This window comes from Drosophila mojavensis, unplaced genomic scaffold, assembly GCF_018153725.1.
Source record: "Drosophila mojavensis isolate 15081-1352.22 unplaced genomic scaffold, ASM1815372v1 contig_16, whole genome shotgun sequence".
In the NCBI taxonomy this organism is placed as follows: Eukaryota; Metazoa; Arthropoda; class Insecta; order Diptera; family Drosophilidae; genus Drosophila; species Drosophila mojavensis.
In genome coordinates this window covers 11,678,809-11,703,821 of record NW_025318693.1, presented here as the reverse complement: position 1 = coordinate 11,703,821, position 25,013 = coordinate 11,678,809, and the positions used below count along the sequence as shown (strand labels likewise).

The 25,013-nt window shown below is 39.6% G+C and overlaps 1 protein-coding gene across 2 annotated transcripts in view; it reads left to right on the top strand.

Annotated features, from left to right (window-relative positions):
- LOC6572621 overlaps window positions 1-22,823 on the top strand; it is a 57,666-nt gene extending 34,843 nt beyond the window's left edge. Inside the window, exons 1-5 of one of the 2 annotated variants that reach the window (XM_032733366.2) lie at window positions 9,811-9,969; window positions 10,330-10,519; window positions 16,429-16,580; window positions 17,296-17,411; window positions 17,498-22,823. In XM_032733366.2, the coding sequence (XP_032589257.1) occupies window positions 10,340-10,519; window positions 16,429-16,580; window positions 17,296-17,411; window positions 17,498-19,608 (2,559 nt within the window). In that variant the 5' untranslated portion in view covers window positions 9,811-9,969; window positions 10,330-10,339 and the 3' untranslated portion in view covers window positions 19,609-22,823. Of the gene's footprint in view, window positions 1-9,810; window positions 9,970-10,329; window positions 10,520-16,428; window positions 16,581-17,295; window positions 17,412-17,497 lie in introns of those variants that run through there. The other variant, XM_032733363.2, reaches the window with a different exon arrangement.
- Window positions 22,824-25,013: the final 2,190 nt, after the last annotated feature.

Below are 25,013 nucleotides of genomic sequence, written 5' to 3'. Positions count from 1 at the left end.
TGATGTAGCTCGACTTGTAGAGCAGCTTATATTAGCCACCTGCTGCAGTGTTGCACAACACCGAACATGGCTCGCCCGCACCAGGGCCCAGTATCTGGTGTAACTGTATCTGGCCAGCCATTAAATGCAGCACGAAAACATGTCCAAAGCTCGGCTAAAAGGGTCAAACAGGCCGCCACCTCCCAGACAACAACAGCAGCAGCAGCAGCAGCAGAGGGCCTAAAAATGCCATAAAGCAAAGTGTTGAAACTGGCGCAAAGCCTAAAAGCTACAATTTTGCCCCTGCGTAAAACTTGCGACATCCTCGTAGATAAAAAGGCATAAAATGCGCTGCGTGAAGGATACTCAAAGGCTGCCGTGGCCCTCTTCGGGCCAAGCAGCTGCTCAAACGAAATAAAACTGAGCCAAGGTGAGCACAAAAGAAATGCACTAGCCTCCCCCTCCAAGTCTGCCAGTCACCAGGTCCAGCCCCAGCTCGAGAGCCGCCTCAGAGTCGAATTATTAGAAATTATGCAAAAAGTTGCAGCGGACTTGAGGCCAAAGTGGCAAAAGTAGCCCACTTGGCAGTCAACATTTATTAAATATGTATATATTATATTGAAGTAGCCTGATCCGGAGAGGCAAACAATTTCAATTTGCGTCTCCCTAGGAGCAGCTCTTGAAGGAAATAATAATAGATTTCTTTTTAAACTCGAGGTAATTCTGTGAAAGTTTTTTGGGGCAACTGAATTAAGTTTTAGAATGTGCCACAAATAACTTTCTTATGCTTCGACTAAAAGAAAGTTTTAGTTTTAAAATTTTAGGGTAAATGCATACGATTTTTGCTAGGATACATTTATTTGTCAATTTATGACAATGTTCTTCATAGAGAGTTATTAGGAAATCTAGAGCTTAAACTTCATAAAGTCTTTCACTTTTAATAGGCAGAGTAAATAAATATAATTCAAATTTAAATATAAATAAAATAAATAATAAAATAATAAAGCAAAAACTTATATAAAACAAAGTAAAAAAGGTGCATTAAAATAAATTTGAATTTAAATAAAAAATAAAAAAAAAAAATTTAAAATAAAAACCTATTAAATTTTATTTAAGCAAAGTACATAAAACTAATATCAATAAAAAATAAAATAAAACAAGTAAGAAAGCTGTAGTCGAGACTGCCCGACTGCGAGATCCCCTGAACCCTTCGAACAACTGCTATTTCAATAATTATTCGCATATGCACACACACACACACAGCCATACGCACGCACGCATAAACACGCATGGGCTTACTATGGGAACTTAATTGTTTAATAACTTTTCTTGTGGATGGACTATCTTCATGAAACTTTTAGATTATAAATATAACATATATATGTATGTATTTGCCAAAGCACAAGTCTCTAGTACTTGACATATTCCTTTTACAAACTTACTGATGAAGGGGTGAGTTCGGGGTGAATTTTGACAAAAACCGAAATTCCATAAAGTACATATAAATAAACATAAACATAAACACAATTTTGGTGACTCTAGCTTTAAAGATGTAGGAGATATAAATTTATTACTGGTTTTCAATAATGTTTTTAATCGATAACAAAATAACGATAATAATCGATAAGCAAAACTCGATATGCGTGTGGTATACACGGACCTAGGAAAGATTTCAAGAGTCTAGCTCTTATATCTTCTGAGATTGACGCGTTCAAACAGACGGACAGAGCTAAATCGACTCAGCTCGTCACCGTGATCAAGAATATATATACTTTGTGGGGTCTGCCACGCCTCCTTCTGCCTGTCACCTACATTTCAACAAAACCATTCTACCCTGATTTCCCATTTTTAATGGGTTCAGGGTATAATAAAATAAAAATTATAAATTGAATTGAATTAAAATATATTTGTATTACTATACTGTTACCAATGTTCTAGGCTTAAATCAACTAATAATTTATTTTATGTTTTATGAGTGCATTTTCCAGCAAATGTTTCGCCATTATTAACCAAGAACTGTTGCTTAGATCTTGGAAAATGTAAACAAAATTCGAGCCTTATCTTAAATCCAAACGTCAGGCCAAGGGCCTTAATAACCGCCAGCGGCGAATGGAGCCAGAGACCCGGCTCAAAGTGTCGCTGACAGCTCTATTGTCATTTTAATTTTGCCAATTTATAAACCGCAACGGCAACGCCGAGCTCTTTAATTACCAGTGTTGCCAAACACGCGCCGCCAGACACGTAGATAAGGCGAAGGCTCTTTGGGGCAGCTGCGGTCCAGGCAGGGGTCGAAGGGTCGTCGAGTCGCCCGGTCAGAGGGTCGATGGCGACAAATGCCGCAGGCGTTGCTAGCCAACAGACTTATTTATTTTAATATTATTATTATTTATAAAAAATATGCAGAGAGCAACCCACGGGCAGCTGTTGTCTGTTCTCTGTTGTCTGTTGTCTGCTGACTGCGTAGCTGTTGTGCGAGAGTCGTGGGATTATGATGACAGCGGACGAGCTGAAGCACAGTATGCTGCTTAATTTATAGTCCTCGGGCTGGTAGCGGAAGTTGCATACATTATGTGCACAGCGTCTGGCCTGCAGCATATCGGATAAAAGGATGCCCAATACTAAAGGGCCTGCAACTTTTGGGCGCCCCCGCTCCGTCTGCCCTGTTGCCTTTTAGTACGTTGTTGGCTTTAATGCGTCGGCTAAATATGCACATTGTTGGCCAAACAACTGACGCCCATGCTCTTAGTGCCCAGCCCCCTCAACTTGCTGCCCAACTAATTCTCTTGCTCTTATGTTATCTCTCAGCTTTTCGATGTTATATATTTCTCGAGGTTTGCTTAAGCAGTTTGAAGATAGTCTTTGGCAAAGTGAAAACAACTTGTTAGTACATGTTTAGCATATGCAAATTATAATGTTTAGCATACACTAAAGCATATATAAAAGTGGATAAATATTTTCTTTCATATATTTATGAATGTTAATATATTATTACAGGTAAAAGCTTGTAAAGAGGGAATATAGAAATTTACTTGGTATTAAATTATCATTATTATTATTTTTTTAATCTTTTTTTTTTTTTATGATTTTTTTGTTTTTTTTTTTTTTTTGTTGACAAAACATTGACGGAGAAGATGAAAGCAAACTGCATGAGAAGATAAATAATTAACTTGTGTATGTAGAAAGAATAGATGACGAATTGAATTATTAAGCAACAATTTCTGAATTTGCTGACGAGTTAGCCCAACTTTTCAGAGCGTGCGCTTGTTTAATAAATTATTCAACCTATTGATATTGCGGCATAATAGACTGCTTGCAGTTTTCATAAGCTTCAGCATCTTTGAATGTTTTGCCATTCAAATATTCCTGCTAAATAATTGTAATATGGAGTTGTCTAAAAGTTTTCTAGCAGTCTGTCCATAAGAATGCTTGAACATGCGATCCCATGCGCATATGTGCCACTCGCCGTTGCTGATGCGCTCTCCAGCATACCACATACATGCACATATAGAGAGTATGTTGTGCGTTTCATAAAGTTTTTCGGCTGCTCTGCTGCTGCTGCTGCTGTTGCTGCTGCTGCTGCTGTTGCTGGGGAACGTGTTGTTTGCTCGCTGAAACATCATAAATTACATGCGTGCTTTTTGCCACACGCCTCTTGTGTGTACGCGCTCAAACTCAATCTGCAACGGACCCTAAACCAATGCCGAGCCCCAGCCCGAGCCCCACTCATTCGTGTTATGCATATGCGCTCAACTTTTCGTTTGCCTGCTCTATTTTATTTTCATTTTTTCTCTGCGTTCTTTATTTTTATTATTTTTATTGTTGGTGGCATAAAAGTGCAGGATGCAAGTACGAAGGCGTTGGCGAGTATTATATTAATGTTTGTTGGCTCTATAAATCTGTGAATGGCAACAATTTTAATGTCGAAATTTTATTCATGAAGTGCGAATGCAATGCGCGGCCTTCTGTCGGCGGGATAACCCGCCACGGATACAGATACATACATATGTACGTATGTACATTCCAGGGGGAAATTGCCTGTAGTTTAACTGCGTATTAAATATATTACACCACAGAGCCGGGTAGCGCACGAATAAATGTTATAGACATGTAGAGTTTAATACTAAAGCCACATGCAAATTACAATATGTGTGTAAATCCACAATTATGGGCTGCATAAACTTGATCACTAACCTAGTTGGCTCAAGCGGAATTGCAAAAATAAAATTTATGCTCAACTATATTATTATGGCATTTTGAAAAAAGCTTTGAAAAAGTTATTATGGAGGTGTTTTTAGGAGAGAACTGTGTTGAAAAACGTTTGAAGCATGTTGAGAGCTGAGGTTTAGCTGAGCTAGAATTGAATAAATAGGTGGGCAAATAAGTTTGACATAAAAACAAACTTTCTTCCGTTAAATTAGGTTTATTAAATTATTAATTTGCAGTTTTAAAAACTTCAAATTATGTGTTTTTTATTTTAATTAAATTTATTTACAAATTTAAAAATTTGTTATTCTATTTTAGATAAATTTATTGTGTTTAATTGAATGCACAAACAAATTTTTTTTCTTACTTTTCATACATATATATTTTTTTTACTTTCAACGATTATTTTTTTATGTGCCTCTGATCGCTTTCACTTGTTTAATTATTGTCGCGATCTCAAGCTTGTTGCGTAGTGTAAGTGCTGAGATGTAATAAAAGGCTGCTTTTGGTATTCGAGGCGTCATAAATGTGCAGGCAATCTTCCACATGCCAGACCAGACGCCGACGGCCACGCCACACAGACAGACAGTACACGAGCTCAACCTCAAGCCCATTGCGGCCAGCAGAACAAGAGTTATTCATAATCGTTTGTCCATATTTTGTGGCCTATGTACACCGACACGCTCACACACACATACAACAGTAGCCACATTAAGCAACAGAAACAAATGTGGTACACAAAGCGACCGCAGGCTGCGGTGGGGCATTTTCGGTGAACGCTCGCGGTGCACGCTGGCGTATGAGCAATATAATATATATTTGTTTAAGCGCTAAAACGAAATAGCCGTTACTATAAATAATGCAGTGTGCTTATAACAAATGGCAGCACCTTACACAATTGCTGGCGCATTCGAAAGCCCAGTGAAAACAATTAAAAAACATAATTTATTTGATTGTATGCCATTAAGGGTCGTATGAGTATTATGTGTAGTGTGTCAAGAAAGCAACACACATTTGCAAGGGCGCTGTTTTATGCCGTGTGGCAGCTCTTTTCGTTTCGCATTCATCTGCGAGCAATTCCACCGGCTTCTGTTCACTATTTAGCTAAAACTGTGCCTTCGAGTGCTGCCAGGCAAAGCGCGGCCCGGCCTAATGGGGCCAGCGGTTCCGGAAATGGCAGCCGTGTTAAGTGGGGTCTACGAACTCCGAAGAAGCAGCAGCAGAAGCGGGAAGAGCAGCAGGAGCAGAGGCAGCACTGGCAGCAGCTGCCATCCCATTTTAACCCTAGCCAGACACAAGCATTAACGCCCTTCCAGAGATACAACTCGCTCTCGGGTTAGCTAGTTATTTAAGCAAATGTTTGAGCTGCTGCCATATCAGTTGCTATCAATGTGTGTGTGTGTGTGTGTGTGTATGTGTGGCCTTAGGACGATTAAATGGATTTGATTTTGGGGCTAGCAAAGGCTCTGATTCCAGTTTGTTTATGTATGCTAATATAGGCTGCATATTTGTGGCTGAGCTTGTTTTAGGATTATGAAATTCGAATTGGAAATTGCGCCTGGAGCCGACTAGAGCAGCCTAGTTGTTGGCTAATCGAGCATAAGTTAAGCCAAAGATATAATGTGTTTGCTTGAGCATATGCTGAGCTGAATTCAGACAAATGAACATTATTCAAGCAGGTTCAACTAGGAAATAAATTCTATTATTTGAAGATGATGTTCAAAGCAAATGTTCAAGAAAGCAATTTCTAATTTTTGTTTCTCAGGAGATGAGTGCAGGGCAAAGGGTAGAATTGAGGGAATCACAGGGTGTCTTTAATCAGGCTTCATATTATTTTTAAACTTTTTCAGTAAATAAAAAGTAGACAACATGGCTTAGGCAATCTGAAAAGTGCTTGGACTCCTGATTAAAATGATAACATTAATGCATCAGTATCTTTAAATAAATAAATATGTATGCATTTATTAATTAAGAAATTTGCAGAAAAATATTGTATATATTTCATAGACACTAACAAAACATTGCACATTCCCATTTAATGCAATTTAAAATGGAATTGCATTTTATTTGCAGAACTTCATTAGCAAAAACTGTTCAGCAAATTCATTACGACTCTGCCAATGACTATCAAAATGTAGGGCACTACAAATGGCTGCAGTCGACCAAAAGTTGACTGTCGCACACACTCATGAACTCCAACAGATACACACAAACACACACACGCGCGCAAACACACGAAATGCACACCTACGAGCACTCGAAATGTCTTCTCGAGTGCGGAAATATTTAAAGTGTCACACACGCTGTTCGGAAATTAAATGTGAGCATTGCTTCTGCTCAGCCAGTAAAAGTGGCCCCGGGTATGAGATCGGGCTGAACGGGAAACGGAAAACAGACGTCCCATTACACTGTGCAACAGCATAATTAAATATATACATATATACTATATATGTATATGATGATAAACTTGTATTTGTATGAAGAAAACGTATGAAGAGCTTAAATGACCATAAATATATATATTATTTATATTTTATATATACTTAATATTGTTGGGCATGTTTTGTAGCACACGGTAAATATCTAGAGGTGAAGTGTTTTTATTATTTCACGAAATTATTTTTAAAAACATTAACATGTTTTAATGAATCATTCTGTTATGCTGAAAAGTTAAATAGACGGAACATGGGTTTAGTTGAATGGGTTGGCCTGGAGAGTTTCTTTATTTTATTACTCAATACAGTTTTTTTCGGGACAATGATTATTGGAGCAATACACGACACAAATTTGATGATATGATTTGTCTTTAGGTTTTAAAGTATTTTATGAAAATCTTTGTAAAAAAGTCATTGGAAAATAGTTCTGGAACATACGATGAATGAGAAAGTAGTTTGAAAAACAACTCTAGCGATATGTTCATGATTATCATTGATATACGACACATCTTATTAAAAGAGAAAGATCTTTCTTGCTGTACCTATAACGGGAATAAGTGGAATATGTAATATACTTGAAGAAGAGAACTCTTAAGCTCATGAGCAATACAATTTTTAATATTTTACTTGCATGGCTTAATAATATATATTATTTAGACAATCTCAAACATACATCAAACATAACAGAGAAAGTAAGAGAGAATCAGATCTGGAAAATATGTTTAGGGCTGAAGCAATTCGAAGATCAATTCATGGGAGTTCATTTCTTTGCCTTTTAAGCTATTAAGGTTTTATGTCATCTGATTGAAAATGAGCTATTTTCTCTGGTTCGTATGCTATTTAATCATTTTATTTGATTGGTTCACTTTCTCTTGCAAATAATTTCATTTGTATACAATATTCTCTAGACGAACCGCAACACATCTCAATCGCACATCAATCAGCCTTAACCTTATAAGTGCTTAGCCAAATGACCAGGCACATCTACGACTCTCTTGCACACATCTTCATATTCATTTACCTTCCCCTCTTCTATTAATTAACCATCGGTCAATGGCTCACAAGAAAGAAGGCAACAAAGAATAGGGGAGGGGCCATTGAGATGTCTAATACATTAATCAGCAATTTTGTGGTTTAGTGCGCCATCCACAGTTTATATACCCGACCTGCCGTGTGAATGGCCAGAGTCAGAGCCAGCGACAGTACAGTGCCTGCTAGCAGTCCAGGTGTCTGTCTCCTGTGCAAGAGAGATCTCGCCTCTCGCTGTGGACGTGGCGCAATAACAAAACGACATTGTTCGCTGTTGTTGTGGCATCTTCCAGTTTCCTCCTGCCCTTCGCATAAGCATCCCTCCATTCGTTGCATACTTTTCGGAGTGTTTGCTGCGCATATTTCTGTTGCTTGTCGGCCGGAGGCGTTTAAAGTTTTGTGTTCTGTGTTTTGGGTTTTGATTTTTAAGTGTTTTGCGGTTAGTTTTTTGAGTGGAGAGTTTACTTTGCCTTTCGTTACGTTGCGATGCACCGCTTTACGTGGTGTTGCGTTACGTTTGCTTTGGCCTCTGCCTTTGCAGCACTGTTTGCGGTGCGTATACGTAGCTTGGTTGCACACACACACGCACGCACATGGTATGCGGTTATTTCTATTAAATTCAACTGTCGTGCGGTGGTTTAACTTCTCGCACAGTTTCAGCTGCTTTTGTAAACCACCAGAAATGCTCATATATGTTTTTCGGTTGGGATTCACGATGCAAAAACAAAAAAACTTTTTCCGGTTTCGCATAATATTTGCGTTTATCTCATGTTGCTGATGCATTTTCGGTCGAAAATTAGTTGGATTTCATTACAGCTTAAGAGAAAAAGTTTTTATTGAGCAACTAAGCGTGAATTTTAGAATATTTCCGCAATGAAAATCGGGTAATGTAAATTAAATGTAATTCGAAGGAATAGCAAATCCATAGACATATAACATTCCATAGACATTTATATTCCATTTCTCTAAGCTATTTGTAGCTGTTCCTCCTTCCGCTTGGCAGCTGCTGATTGCCATGTTCCCTGCTCCTGCTGCTTCTGCTACTGCTGCTGTTGTTCGTTGAATAATTTAAAGAAATATTGCAGAGAGTTTGCCCAGTGCGCTGCTTGAGCTCATTTTAAGTAAACATAGACTTGACATTTTCACTTTATTTATTGCACACACACATCGGGATAGACGTTCACGTCCTGCTGGCAACAACAATTGGAGCGCTCGCTCTAAGCGTTTGCTCAAGTGTGTGGGATTACATAATAGAGACCGCAAATAAATATATCGCGTACCATAGCCACATGACACACGCAGCAATAACAACAAGCAGCTATGTATGTACGAACATGTGTCTCCGGAGACAGCAAGTGCTGTTCGCTTCCTTTGGCCAGAGCACTTGCAGCTCTGCAAGAAAATCAGCAGCCAGCAGCAGTCAGCAGCAACCAGCAGCAGCAGTCAGCAGCAACCAGCAGCAAGCAGCAGCAGTAGCTAGCGGGTAAAAATAAGTGGAAAAGAAGACCACCGAGCGACTCGTACCTTGGGCCATACATTCATGATGAGTGCTCCCCCTGCCCGGGCCTCACCGCCCCAGGCTGGCTCTGCAGGAGGCGGGGTGGACGGGCTTGAAGGTGCAGAGACTTGCCTCTTGGCTGTTGTCTGTATCGAGGTCAAAGCGCATAACTTAAGTAGCCGACAATAAAATGCATAATATGGCGCTCGGGCCAAAAGGCAAAAAGCAAACCTGTGCGAAAATGTAGAAAATATGGCTCTATTTATTTGTACATTAGGCTAACAAGAAGAAGCAGCAGCAGCAGCAGCAGAAGAAGATGTTGAAATACGCGCCTGACAAGTATTTTTTCTATGTGTGTGTGTGTGTGTATGCGCTCTTATATAGCAGCGCCCCGTTTCTCCTCGGCTTCCACCTGGCTGTAGCAGCTGCTAGCAAAAGGCCAAGTGTTGTGCTTGACATGTACCGAGAACCCATTGAGCACAGCCCTGACTGTACGTTGTTGTTGCTATATTTGTGCATATATATATATAAGTGTGTGTGTGTGTGGGTGTCCTGCTGGGGCCATAATAATTTCACGCTGCGCTGCAAAGGCTGCTGAGATCGTGGCATAAACCATATTTGAGTCCTTTGGCGCATACGTCAAATAATCAAAGCAAATGAAGTTCTGACACTATACGAAATTGGATTAGGAATGCTTTTTATTAAAGTGAAGTGGAAATTTGTAAGGAATTTATAAATGAAAAAAGATTTAATCTACTTTCAAGAGTTCTATAAGTTGAATAGTCTATCAGAGTTTGATAGAGTGAAGGAATAAAAGAAAATGTGGTAAGGAGTGGAGCTCTTAGTATTTACTGAAAAATATATATTGAGTATAGTTAGATTTAAGTATATTGATTTGATTTTTTTTTTTTTTTTTTTTTTTTTTAAATACTCTACACCTAAAGAACTTTTCACATTGAGTGCGTTTGCTGCTTTCTAATGCCTTTTGGGCCCACGAATTGCGTATTTTGCGTATTTTGTGCGCGCAGAGAACTTTCGAACAATGCAAACCGCATAATTAAGCGCTGAAGTGTGCAACCGACAACGGCGTCAGCTATTTGAAAATTGTTAACAATGCGCATTACGTATACGCCATGTGGTGATTGTAGTATTTTGTTTTTTTATTCACTCTCTGCCCACACACAGATACCAGGACATGTACAACAATCCGATAAAAGCCACTAATTTGGAGCATCGCGACGTTGTACTGGACATACTCTCCGATGCCCGGGTCGTGGGCCCGCTGCTGCAGACGGGCATGTTCCATGCGGATGTGAATCGACGCAATTATATGTACGTATTCGGACACAACAGCGCAACGGGTCCCTATGCAAATGTAAGTAAGAGAGCATTTGAATTACTATATTTGTGTATATATGTATGTATGTATGTATGTGTGTAGAGGGTATTTGTGTGGGCAAATGGATTTTCGATATTGTGTGCGCCGTCAAGCTGGTATTCTAATTAAACGGCGCATTTCATTTAACTGTTGTGGTCAATTCTCAAAAAACATAAACGGCATAAGAGCTCGCTTCCCATGGCGACTCTTTGGTTAGCTGCTCTCTGCTGGGTCATTCTATCATTGACTGGCATTTTAGCTTTTCAGCAAAACAATTCACAACTTTGCAGCTGTTCGGGACGCGGCGCGTAACGATCGTAATAAAGGCAATGAACTGCCTTCCACTCCTGCAAGAACAACAAGAGAAACAACAACAACAACACGCGCAACAAAAACAACTTTAAGTTGAGGCCAAGTCGCTAAGTAGACAACGAACCACCTCAGTGTGGGCGAGGGGAATACGTTACGGCTTTTGTTTTTGGCTTTGTGGCCTGCGGGCGGCTCACTGGTTGAGTGGTTGAGTGGTTGAATGGCTGGCTGACTGGCTGGTTGCCCGTTTGCCTCGACCAACTTGTCTGGTTATTTGTGTCTCTGCCGAGAGAGTCTGTCCCGTGCGTCAGTCCGTACGCCGCTGCTCTCGGCTGCTGTTTTTATGGCTTTGCCATGCTTATGGATTTGCTAGTGATTGCCATTGGAAGATAGCCTGTGTTGCTCCAGCTATCGCTACTCTATACATTCAGTTTGTTATGATTAAATGTGTCTATCGATTTGTAATTAGGATGCGAGCACAGCCATTTGCTTGGGGATAATACCACAAATTTGATAGCCTGACTGCCGCTTGAACCACTTTGATTCGCATTAATGAAAATTGAATAAGCATTTCGAATTTGGTAGAGATTGAAGCTGATATATTGCCAAGAAAGCAATTTCAAATTGTCAAATAGCCAATAATATATAGGATTAAATGAAGAACCTAGCAGGCAGGGCATAGGAAACAAAGAATGCATTTAAATATTTAAGCTTAGGAAAAAAAAAAAAATAATAATAATACTAATATTTTTTGTTTGTTTTGCAATTGAAGAGAATTTTGATAAGTTATGATTGCTTGAAATACTTACTATATATTATTATTATTTGTAATATTATTGATGTTTATTTATGAAAATATTTATTTAAACAAGAAATATATTTTTATATATTATTTATATTTTTTTTTTATAATTTTTTTATTTTTCCTTCACATAAACTAAAGAAAAATTCAGATTTAATTCCATTTAAATTTTTAAATTTGTGTACAAATATTGATATATAATTGAATTGAATAACATCGAAATAAATCATCTAACAAGTAAAAAAGTTCTTGTAGCGAACATAAACCATTTGACAGTATACAAAATAATTGCTGATGTATTCATAAGACTTTAAATACCCGTCAGAATACATCCGACAGCAGAGCCTGACAAACAGCCGAATGAAAGAGAATGAGACAGTAACAACAACAACATCCAGCAAATCCCCAAATAAGGAGCACTAAAACAGAAATAATGAATGGGGAGAAAACATATAAAAATCTAAATAAAAGGAGCCAAAGCAACGAAAAAAAAAAAAAAATACAAATACAAATAAAACAAATAAGGGAAAAAAGCGAGAAGTTATTATTTCGCATTATATTTTTGGGAAAGTTTAGCTTTGGCTCTGGTGTTAAGCGTATTTTTACGACCCGAGCTGGCCAAGGGCGGAGGGTGCGAGAGTTGGACATAAACCATGACCAAGTCAACTAAGACCCAACTAAATGAAAATAGACGTCGATGGGGCTCTCGATGCACTCGACTGGCTCTTTCAAATGCGACAACAATTTGTGGCTGAGTGGAAAGTGCAACAACTTTTTAATAGCCGGCAATTAAGGCATCAGAATATACTCTATACGGAGAGTATAAGGAGAGAGTAAAAATATATATTACTAATAAATAATGAGCCAACGAGCTGCAGTGCTTAAACTTTGTGTAGAAACTTTTGTTTATTTTCTGTTTTCTCTCCCTCTCTCTTTCTCATTAAATTGTAGTTGTTTGCTAAAAGTGGCTTAATAATAGATGAGAGCATGTGCCATAGCTTAAGCGACATTTATATTTATGCGCTCGAGATGAGAAAAAATGCGACGACGATCAGCGTAAAGCGCCAAAGCGCATTAGTTGCAAATAAATTATGAAATGAAATGAAATTCACTTAAATAATTCATGCCAAAGCCGAAGCCAAAACGCTGCCACGACGAGCATGAGCTGGATTCTTGGTTACGAGCTGGCTGGCTGCCGTTTGCCTACAAATTATCGCAGCGACAGCCCAAGTCCTGGGGCCCATGTGCCAGACAAATAAACAAACCTAGGCCCACCCACACAGCCACGCACACACACACACACACACATAGAAGCAGACACATGTACACAGTTTGTGTTAGGCGAGCTTTAACAATGCCGCAACATTTTTCTCCGGCATTTTATTTTTATTTATTTGGCCATTTGCTTTGTTGCCTGTCAGAGGCCAGAGCCAAAAACTCAACTGAAACGCGCACATTTCTGCATAAACTGCGCTGCTGCCGCTGCACTTGTGACCAAGTACTCGGATACCCTGTAGACAGAAATGAAGAAAACCGAGTCGCTTAAAGCTAGGACAGGTTATTCGAGAGGATCTTCCATGCAAGCTTATCTTATGATAGAAAATGGATTTAAATTTGTTTTGAATGTTTTTCAACATATTTAAAACTAGATTTTTTCAATTTCTGCCCAATTGCTCAAAGGGCTGCACAGGGTATATCGAGGCCACAGTCACGCCTTTGTCCATAGTTATTTCTATACTAGGCTACTTAAGCATACCACGCCCACTCCACTCCACTTGAAACCGACAAACTGACTGACTGACTGAGTGACTGGCTCCGCTCTTCTCCGCAAAGCTCTCGCCTATCTCTGAGTTAAGCTGCGGGCATATTGTAAAACTTTTTGGCACATGTCTTGCATGTTTGCAGCTGAGAAGCTGCCGTCCAAGGACCCCAGAAGAGACACTCAGTTCTCTGTCTGAATGCGGCTCAAGGCGGTTGTTTAACTGGCTAGAATGATGTGTGTAAAAGCTCTTCTTAAACGCAGCCAAATTCAATTGCATTACATTCAGCCCATGCAATAAAATATATTTATATCTATTTTTAGCATTTAAGAGAGAATTCTATAGATACATAAATTTTTATATCCAAGTATTTTTCATATGAATAGATATTTTAGGCAGCAGCTAATAGAGTTCAATTTTGTTTCCAAAACTTTCAAATATTCTAAAATATTTCTATTAATAATAATACATATTTAATATGCTTTAGCATAATAAAGTCTGCATATTTGATACGCACCCACAGCAACATACCGAGCATTCCAACTATGTCTGCTTTGAGCCCTTTTGTCGGCCTTCCTCTGCCCGGTAAAAGTTTCGAGCTGCCTTTTTGATAAGAATGCGAAATAAATTGTGAAAGGAAGGAAACAGAATTCATAAAAATAAATATAATAAAAACGAAACTAAAATTGTTATTTGCGTCGCGCGGGCCAAAAACTTTTCTTCATTCACAATTTTTTGTCTTTTTCTTTTTTTTTTGTCTCCTTTTCGTCCTTTTATTTTTTGCTGCCGTTGACCGCATTCATAAAAGAAATACGTCTCAAGACTTGGGTAAATAATAAAAAACTTTTGCAACGTGACGCGAAATGTGTGGGAATACTTTTGGGTTCCAGTCCCGAAAAAAAAAAATGACTCCTGCGCAACTTAAGCAACTGCTCGAAAATTTCTAATTACGAAATAGAAAATTACAAATTAAAGACGCCCCCAGCTCGGCGTAGGCGTGTCAGCTGAAGCTTATAAAAGCCCATTAAGATGAGTTACAAATTACGGCCTGCCCTCCTCTGGCCACGGGGAGTCGAAGTTCATGCCACGCCTGCTGTCGTTTACATTAGGGCCAATTTGGCAAACACTTTTGCCAATTCCCGAGGTTGACGCTTAGGCAAATTGTTGCTTCCGCTGGCTTTGGGCTAAAGCGGAAGTCAAAGCGAACGAGCGAACGAGAGAGAGAGAGAGAGAGAGAGAGCGAGGTGGACAGATGCTCGATGGCGCAAAACAAACAAAAGCATAAATTACAACAAAATTAACGCATGTATTTTAAATTGAGTTTCCGGGTTTTATTTGTACGTTCATATTTAATTTTAATGACGAGATTCGTGTAGGAAGTCAGACGAAAATAATTTAATAACAGTTTATGATTTTAAATATTCATATTGAAAACATTTGTGCTGAACTCAATTAAAAGGTCACTGAAAATAGCTCTTTGCATCGCTTGTTTTATTCAATAATCATTTATGACAGTGTATTTTGACAGCCATAAGGGAAATTGTGTAAATTTGGCTTACTTTAAATTGTAAAAGTGTGCCAATAGCAGCCCAGCAATATCCTGTTTAATCCAATTGTTGTCTGTTGAACTTTCTATTATTATGCTTTAATGGCTTTCAAATAAACATGTGCTGGTTGTTTGGCAACAATTCGGGCCATAAACAAGTATTTATGGTCTATACAATTCGGCTTGTCTCAGATAAAAAGTTGACTGAACCTCACAAAAGGGCAACAGAACTTGCCTCTGTTCCATGCGGGCTGACTGTCTCTACCTTCGTTCGTCTGCTTACTTTCGATATTTGCACATTTCATGGAATAGAAAATCAAAATCAAAAATGACATTTATCATTCATAAACGCCAACAAAAGCCGGCGACAACCATGAAAATGAGCCAAAAGGAGCTTACGCAAAGGCCACAATGGACGACACCAATTTTTATGAGCGCCAAAGCGAAATGCTTTGTGACTTTGTTACATTTTTCATGGCAACAGTAAAAAGTTGGCTTTATTACCTACCTACTTACGGTTGCAGTTGATGCCCCCGTCCCCTCCTGTCCGCTTGCCCACAAACTGTCCGACAGACTGGCCAAATATTTATGCAGCCAAAGCCAAGAAGATTGATGCTGACTGGCCAAAAGCTGCTGAATAGCATTTTCCCCTGATCTGGTGTCTGATGTCTGTTACAATTTTCACCACGTTTTCAATGCATATCATAAATCTCGCTGAGGGTATATTGATTTTCTATAGCAGGCCGACAAATGTCTAAAAACAATTTGGTGGATTACAAATGAATAAAGCTAAAAATGGAAAATGTAGCTATTTTAAATTGAATAGAAAAAAGTTTAAATTCCATCACACTTAAAAAGTGTTTGAAAAGAAATAATTATAAAATCAGATGAATAAACTGGAATTATATATAATATAAAAATATATAAGTATTTTAATTTTATATTTTAATTTTGTAGGTGCTAGAGTTATATCTAATTTGAATTTTACAATTACATGTACATATATCAAATTTATTTATATTTATTATTTTCTATCCTGTATTTACAAAATATTGTTGAAAAATATTTGTTAAATAATATATTTGATTTTCGTTTAATACTTCATTAAAATATGTATTATAATATAAATTACAAATATATTATTTTTATTTTAATATACATTTTTTTTCTATATTATAAATTTATTGTAGGATTTAATATATTTATAAAATAATTATTTGATTATACATTTTTTTTAATTTTTTTTAAATATTAACTTGTATTATTTAAAATAAATTATATATATAATTTTTTATTTTATTTTAGTTTATTTATTTATTTATTTATTGAAATTTTATGTATTTAATATTTAGAGAATATTCACTCCGGAGAAAATTTAATATTTATAGAATGCTTAAATTGAATATTACCTTTATTTCCTCACACTAAATAAGAGTATTTGAAATATTTCTTATTTCTCAATGTGCCTGCTCATCTGTTTCAATTGCAGCTACCGCATAGCATAATGGGCGAGGAGCTGGCGTTCGTTTTTGGTGCGCCGCTGGCGCCGGCCGGCCCATTTCCCAGCCACAACTATTCCGTGCAGGAAAAGCTGCTTTCCGAGGCGGTAATGGCATATTGGACGAACTTCGTGAAGACCGGGTGAGTAGTGTCTGAGCCAAGGGCGAATTGAAGAGTGCATTTGCTGAGAGTTAGCGATTGGAAACGCAGCGGGGGGTGGCAGCCGCAGAAAGAGAAGAGTGGAACGGCCAGTGGGGCAGCAGAGAGGGAGGCTGTGGGTGTCGGGCTGCACGACTAGTCGCAGCTCTGCATGCAAATGCGACAGAGACTGCGGATGCGATTGCGAATGCCATTGCGAATGCGATATGCAGGGAGCTGGGCTGCGGCACGTTTTGCAATCTGCAACGCTCGGACAGCGAAATGAATAGAATTTTTACTGCCGTTTTTATGATTATTTCGATGCAAAAACAACTCCAAAAACGGGCCATAAGCAGGACATGCAAATATTATTAGTGGCAATGCGATGCGCCCCTCCAGCCAAATGGCAATCAAAGCCAAAATCAGAGATCGTTAGCAGACATTTCGGATTATATTTTTGCCTTACTCGTTTCTCCACTCCACTCTTTGGATATTCAGTTTTTAGCTAATATCTGGGAGGTCATTAGCAGCAAAAGAAAGCAGGAAATATTAGAGCAAATGCGGCTTAGGGCGAGACCAACATGAATATTTGAGAGTAAAGGGCAAATGGGAATAAGATGAGATACTCTGCTAAATTTATATACTCTCTATAGTATAATAATATATTTTGTATTTATTTTACATTTATATATTTATGATCATCAATCTCCGTTCTTAGCAACCCGAAAGCACCTTGGAAGGGCACATTTCTGAACTCCCATGTGTTGGAGTGGGATCGCTATGACCTGGATTGGCCAGAGTTCAACAAGCGTGCCCAGGCCTATCTAAATATTGGTGAGTAGAGCTCGCTCAATTTGCATGCCCTCTCCAAGTACTCTGACATCTAATCACATTCACATTCGCGCTTTTGATTTGCGTAGGCATTCCGCCGACAGTGGGCTACAAGTACCGTCAGATCTATATGAACTTCTGGAACAAAGAGCTGCCGGACGAGTTGAATCAAATTGCCGCCATACAGCAGCAGCAGCTGGCCGGAAACGAGGTGATTACGGGCCACATGAGTAAGTACGGGCCGCGTGACAATGGCGCCGAGGATCCGGTGCGTACGCTCAAATTGCTGCTCCAGGAGCCGGTGGCGACGGGCAGCGAGCAGCTCGAAACAGCTGCGGAAAACATGTACAATGCCCCGCCCACATTCGGCCACGTGCACAGGCTGCAACAGCTGCACCAGCAGCACCAGCAGCAGCAGGGCAGCGAGGGCGTGGCTACCACTTCCGTGGAGGAGGCGACACCCAACAGCGATTACGGGGAGTACGGGGCATCGGCCTCCCCGGCGACTCCCGGCGAGCCCATTGCCAAATCGGAGACCACGCTGCAGCTGCTCATCGCGCTCATTGCCATCTTCCTGGTGCTGAATGTGGTCATATACACCACGTTCCTGGTGCGGCAGCGCCGCAAGCGCAGCACCACGATGCAGCGCAAGCTGGGCGGCAACATCCTCAGCTACGACGGCGCCAACGATGACGAGCTGAAGCGCTGCAGCAAGTCGCGCGACGGCGACGAGAGCTACATCCTGGACATTGTGCGCAAGTCGAACACATACGAGGCCATCAAGACTGGCCAGCGCTCGCCCATCAACGGCTATGCCATGCAGCGGCAGCTGAGCAGCTCCACGGTGGACACGCACACCAAGGTCTGCGAGTGGATGTCCGCCACGCAGCACCAGCAGTCGCTGGCCAGCAAGGCGGGCAGCTTCAACACGACGCCAGCGCCGGCGGCGGCGGTGCAGTGCGACGGGCGCATCATCATTTGCCAGGACATCGAGGTGGCCGACGCAGCGCTGCTGACGCCGCAGCACATGCACGAGGGGCAGGAGGGCGTGCACTATGAGCTGCTGCTGCAGCGCCAGCACTCGGCCCTGACCGAGCCCTGCGAGGCCGCGCTGCAGCCACAGCATTGCCACTCGCACTCGGATCCCGTGGACATGATCCTGGCCGCCGACGAGCAGGTCACCAGCTTTGTGCACGCCGACGATGTGGACATCAATGTGACCAGCCGCGACGAGGCGGCGCTGGTGCTGCAGCCCCTCAGCGCCGCACAGCAGCTGGAGCTGCTGCGCCAACGCAACTACCCCAAGGTGCTGCCCACGGCGCAGGATTTGCGCGCGAGCCACAGCTACAAGCGCAACTCGCTGCCGCCGCAGAACCACGCCACGGCGCCGCTGCCGCCGCCGCGCACCATCAGCAGCACACTGGGCCGGCGGCGGCGCGACAGCAGCAACATAACCACATCCCCGCTTATGCTGGCCCAGGACTGCGGCGAGGAGGAGCCGCGCGAGCCGCCCATCACGCAGAACACGCTGATTGTGGGCCCCATTGTGCCGAAATCGCCGGCGGCCTCGCTTAAGCGGATTAAGCCGCCGACTCCTGGCGGGCCAGACGCGCCGATGAGCACGTTGAGCGGCTCATTCCAGTCGTTCGAGTCGGTGCCCCCGGCGCACGAGGCAACGCCGCCCCAGGGACAGCGCACCGAGTGCGTCTATGCCATAGCGGCGAGTGCCAGCGTCGGCTCCATGCCGGGCAGCAGCTGGTCAGCGCCCAACGGCGATGTCTATGCGCAGCCCATGAAGTCAGCCTCGAGGACGTCGCTAATACCGCGCCCGCTGCAGACGGCAGCAGCGACGCCAGCAGCGGCGACAGCAGAGACGCCAGCTGTCACACAGCAGGTGTCAACGGCAGCTGCCACTGCGTGCGAACAAAGCTCGGCGCCTCCGGCCCCGGCCCCAGCCACGCCTAGTCGCATACCGCAACTGCAGCGGCAGGCATCCAGCAAGGAGCTGTCGCCGGCTGACAGCCAGCCGACAGCGGATGCCACAACAGCATCAAATTCACGCATAGACTCCACCATCTCGAGTGGCTCATCGGCCTCGACCGCCTCCTGGTGCAACTCGACGACATCCTCGTCCTCCTCGTCAACCGGCACGGTGCGCACGGAACTGCAGCCGAGCCGCAGCATCGCCACCCATATATAGAGCTGCAGTTGACGCCCTGTTGTGGTCCGCTAAGCAGCTCTTGCCAAATACGTTGACGGCGCAGCTTGTGGCGACTGCGACTGCGAGTGCTCGGCATTTGCTGGTGTTTGCGCGAAATTTAATAATACATTCTGGCCAAAAGTTTATCTTTGACTTGAGGGTCGGAGGAGCCGTGCAGCTGCTCGAGCATGGCAGGACCTGCGGCAGCTCGTGGTCGCCTTTGTTGGCCAAAGTTTTGCTAACTGCAAGTTGTGTCAAGGCTTTGATTCAAATTAGAGAGAACGAATATCGAAATAACTAATGGAAATTCAATTCGAGTCAAGACGAGTTTGGCCAACAAATTGTGGTCAAAGCAAGAGAAAAAAAAAAAAATGGAAAAAAAAAAAAATGGAAAAACTGCAGCTCTTTACGAACATAAAAAAAGTCGTAATTAGTTAATTGAAATAGAAATGAAAGAAAAGTCAAGTAGAACTGCTTATTAGTTAAGCGAGACGAACTATAAGAATAGAAGTTTAAGCGAATCAAAAATCACTTGATAAGAATATTAATTGCCGCTGATTAAACAAACTTAAAGTAGTTGCAGATATTTCAATTAAGCTTTAGAAATTATTGCTTCCATTTATTTATCGGAAACCAGAGAGACAAAGGAATCAAAACAAATAAGCACTACATTACTTTTATATACATATATAAAAAATATCCCCAAAAAGTATTATGAGAGGAAAAATGTGGGAGCTACTGATTACTTCATATAGCATATATTTAGGTACATAAGTATATTGTACGAACTAATTAAACAACAAGTAACGTAAATTGGGGCACAATTTAAGGACTTTATGGTAGAAGTAGAAGTTGAGTTTATTTTTGTAGGCTAATTGCAAATGGAAAAGGAAGAAAGTTTGTCCTCTGTGCGCTACCTGTGTAATGAGCACGAACAATGCGAAATTTGATTGGCCCAAACGATTGGCAAACAGGAGCCCTTTCATAAGTAGTTGCTGCCAGCAGGAGTAGCAGCAGCAGCAGGAGCCACGGCAAAACTGTTGGCTATGTGAACATTTGAATAGTTGCAAATATTTCAAATATTTTGAGATACTTAGCCGCTGGGAGTTCCGTCAAACTTGTCACCGCAAAATAGTTGCCAAACAGTTGCCTAAACTCCATCCTGGCTGCAGGAAGTTCAGCGCTCTTATCCTGGGCTTTACTTTTGTTCTCGCTGCGAATTGAGTTATTGTGTCGACTTTGTCGCTTTTCGTTTGGCATTTTATGCAAATTGCTGTCAGGCAACAACTTTGCCCAAAAATGTTAAGAAATTCCCTCTCTCTCGCTCTCTCTCTCTCTCTCTGTGTTTTTCTTCATCTCGATGAAAAGTTAAAGTCCCTGCCATAAACAGGGCGTAGAACCAAAGTTGTAATTAAATATTGCGCCCAATTGGATTGTTTGGCTGGCGCCCAGGTACAAAAGCCATTCTCATATTTTCGCTTTTGCATAAATAGTATGTTTATATTTGTCTTGCGCTAATTTCGTTAAGTACTTTTGTACTTCATTAGCAACCAATTAGTTCAAATAGACTCTATATGTATATATGTATATATAGGCAAAACTAACAAAAATTTCTCTATATATATCTACAAAGTTTCTTCCGCATTGACACTTATTTGCACTTCAAAGAGCGACAAAGCAACGGCAAAACATCCTGCGGCAGCTCATATGACTGACTCGGCTCCTGCTCTCTATCGGCTCTGTGTGTTAATTTGGCGCAATTGCCGAATTTCTTCTACACTATTCTCTACACTCAATTTGCATCACACTTCATTCATTTGCTTTTTTTTCTCATTCTTTTGTTTTACTTCTCCTTTTGCCGCTCTAACTTTTCCCACATGTGGGCTCTCTGACAGTTTGTATATTTGTGCATTTCAGAGTCTTCTGTATGATGAACTGAATAAAGTTTGGGGCATTTAGTTAATTAAACCGAGCTAGGTCCATAAACCTCTTAAAAACTTTTGCAGCTCAATCCAACACTGTTCAAGGCAGATGAAATAGAAAGTCTCCTCCCCGGCTCTGTATCAAATTCCAGCAGCATAGGACGCTATGTCGACTACAGCAATTTGCTAGGATGATTTATGTTTTTTATTCAAATAATTTGAAACTTTACATCTGTTTATTACTCTATTCTAATAGAGCTACATATTATTATATTTTTTAATCCTATGAATATACTATGAGGCAGCGAATTAAATTACTTCAATTTCAAATATTATTCCCTAAAATTCCTCTCCACTGTTCTATTTTGATATATATTCATTTGCATATTCAACATCTATCCCAAAAATGTAAGGTTTTTTTACTCAGTTTCAATTATCAAATATCTTTATTATTTTTAAATTTTAATTGAATTCTAAATGAAACCTAAAATGTTCTATCTAAGCTCTAAGCTTTTTCACATTGTTTGAAACTTTTTAGCTGATGCTAAAATCACAGAAACTACTTCAACATTTGACCATCGACCAGAAAGTAACTAAAAGTTAACAGCCAAAAAATGAAGAAAAATAAATAACACACCAAAAAAAGGGGAAAATTATTTGCCAAAATTGCTGACAACCGCAAATTAGAGTTGGGTCGAGAGTTGATTTAAAAGACTCTCTAGAATTATTTACAGATTGCGTGAAGGAGTAAAATAACTTTGAAATACATAAACAAATAGCATCCAGAGCAGAACTGAGCCAAGAGTCATACGTAGTCAGAAATGAAACTTCCTCCAAGCATAAATTCAGTTGAATAACAATATATTTGCCAAGGCTTTTGATTTATGGCAGACAATTTTTAATTTTTCTTTTTTTTATGCGGCTTGTACACGGAACATAAATAAATAATAAGCAAATATTTATAGCAGTTTAATATTTAATTGCGTTAAATCAAAACTGTCAACGAAGGAAAAAAAAAACAACAAAATTAACTTAAGTAAAAATTATGTGAAATAAATTTGCATTAATTAAACGAGACAGGGAAGGTAAATAATGATAATTGCGTATGCATACAATGATAAAGCGGCATAAATGCATCCGGACTAATTAATGCACTTTATAATTAGTATTATAAGATTAATATAACATATCTATATGAATGTATGCCAACACAGGGTCAACAGCAATTCAATTCAATAGCATTCAACAATAAACTGGTCAAACATTCCACATGACAGACGCCAAATCCTTACTCAAAAAAAAAAAAATAAATAAATAAATAAATAAAAAAAAAAAAAAAAATAAAAAAAAAATTGCAACAAAATAAAATAAAAAGCACTCGCAAACAACAGCAACAACAAAAAGTAAGACTTGCATGCAAAAAAAAAAAAAAAAAAAAAAATTAAACAAAAGCAAATATGCAAATTATATAGTTTTTCTGCACAATAATTGCTTTTGGTTTATTCATTTATTTGCTTTTTTATCCTTCACTTATGATGTGCTGCAACATTGTTTGACTTTTTAATGGAAATTTTCATAATTCAATAGGACAAATCAACAAAGGACATCACTTTAAATAAACATGTGTAAATTATTTAAAAGCCAAACAATTATTTTTAGTGGTATTTATTAACGCAAACGTAAAATAAAAATTAAAAAAAATGGAGTAAAGTAATTTAAGTTTGATTAAAAAATAAATACAAAATACACATTCTACATTTAACAAAGACATATTTTTTTATCTCGTTTTCCAATTTCAGCTGATTATTGTCGCAATTTGTTCAACAATGCGGGTGGTAATGAATTACTGTAGCATATTGGAGTTGAATAAGTTAATTTCAATTAAAGCCCAAAGTGAGCAATTTAAAATAAAATACAAATATGGACGTGCTAAAAATTGTTTAAATGTTATATAAAAATAAAATAGTTAAATTAATTTCTTTTTTGTTTTTATTTATATTTTATATTTTTTTCCATTTTCAGTTTAAAAATAAATCATATTTTATTAATTTGTTTATTTTTATTTTTTTGTTTTTTATTTATTTATTTATTAAAAAAATAAATAGATTTTTCTAATTTTAGTTTAATTATACAATATATTTTATTAAGTTGTTTATTTTGTTTTGTTTATTTTTTATTCAGTCTCTGGCTTCAAAATTGCTTCATTCATAGTTGTACGTTCGTGCGAACGGACAGAAAACCAATATACTCATCTCACTTGGGCGAACGAGTATAAAAAGTATTGATTAACATAAAGTTGAACTGAGTATTGACATAATACATATATTGTGTCCAGTTAAACCATGTTTTCACCCCACAGTACAGCAAATTAATGTATAGCTTTGAGATATAATCAAACTGTTGTTTCACATATATTTGCATTTTGCGGTTGATTTTATGTTGTTTGCGTCCGCATAATTATACCAAAAGAAACACATTGAATTGAATTGTGCTAAAATAATAAATTAAATATTTAATTAAATATAATTAGCGCGCCACGCTGTTCACGCTGTTCACTCTGTTTGCCCAGTGCCGAATGATTTTCCAGCTCATTTTAGTTTTCACCCATCTGCATAATCGTTTATTTGTTTGCGGTTGTTTGTCGCGGCTGCAATTCAATGGGCTGCAAAATTACAGTATCCATTGTAGGTATTATTATGGCTGTGCATACGAAACGTTTTTCAAAATGCCAATAGATTAGTAATTAAAGCTCAGGTGCGGAATTGGTGAGTTTTATTGATTGCGAATTTCACAAGCAACTCCATATGTGCTTGACCCTAAGCAATAATTACAATAGACAAATAACAGATATCATATAATCATCTTAAAGTTGGCTCCAGGCACAGCATAATTTCTTTATAAATATGAGTATGTTTATATCAAATTTTTCATCCTTGTTTTATGACTTTTGTTACTTGCGGATTTCTCTCATTCCATGCACTTATTTATTTATTTATTTCGCTGCTGCATGAAAACTAAAGGAACAAGAAAATAAAAAATTCGCCGAGTAGCGCAGGAAACTTTATAAAACGTGACTTGGAAGTAGAGAAGTGGGCTAACAGGCGCCTGCCGCCCGCAACATGGCTTCGTGGGATGCGGCATGTGGCAACGTGGCTTCGTCTGCCGCCTGACTGCCTCCGACATGACTGCACGCGTCTAACTGCCTTCGAGTAGCAATTAACGCCATGATATTGCGGTTCGGTGGCACGTGGTAAGCACCCCATGTGCGTGAGTGTGCGTGTGCGTGTGTGTGTGCAACAAAGCGCTGCGTTAATATGCTAAATGAGACGCATTGACAGTTACACTAGCGAGCATTTTATATCAAGCCATTTTTGTAGCATACTTTACAGCGCTTCGCAGTTTTACGTTCCATTTACTTATTGCGTGCGTAAACTTGGGCCAGACGATGGCACAACTGTCGCCAACATCGCGCCCCACTTCCAG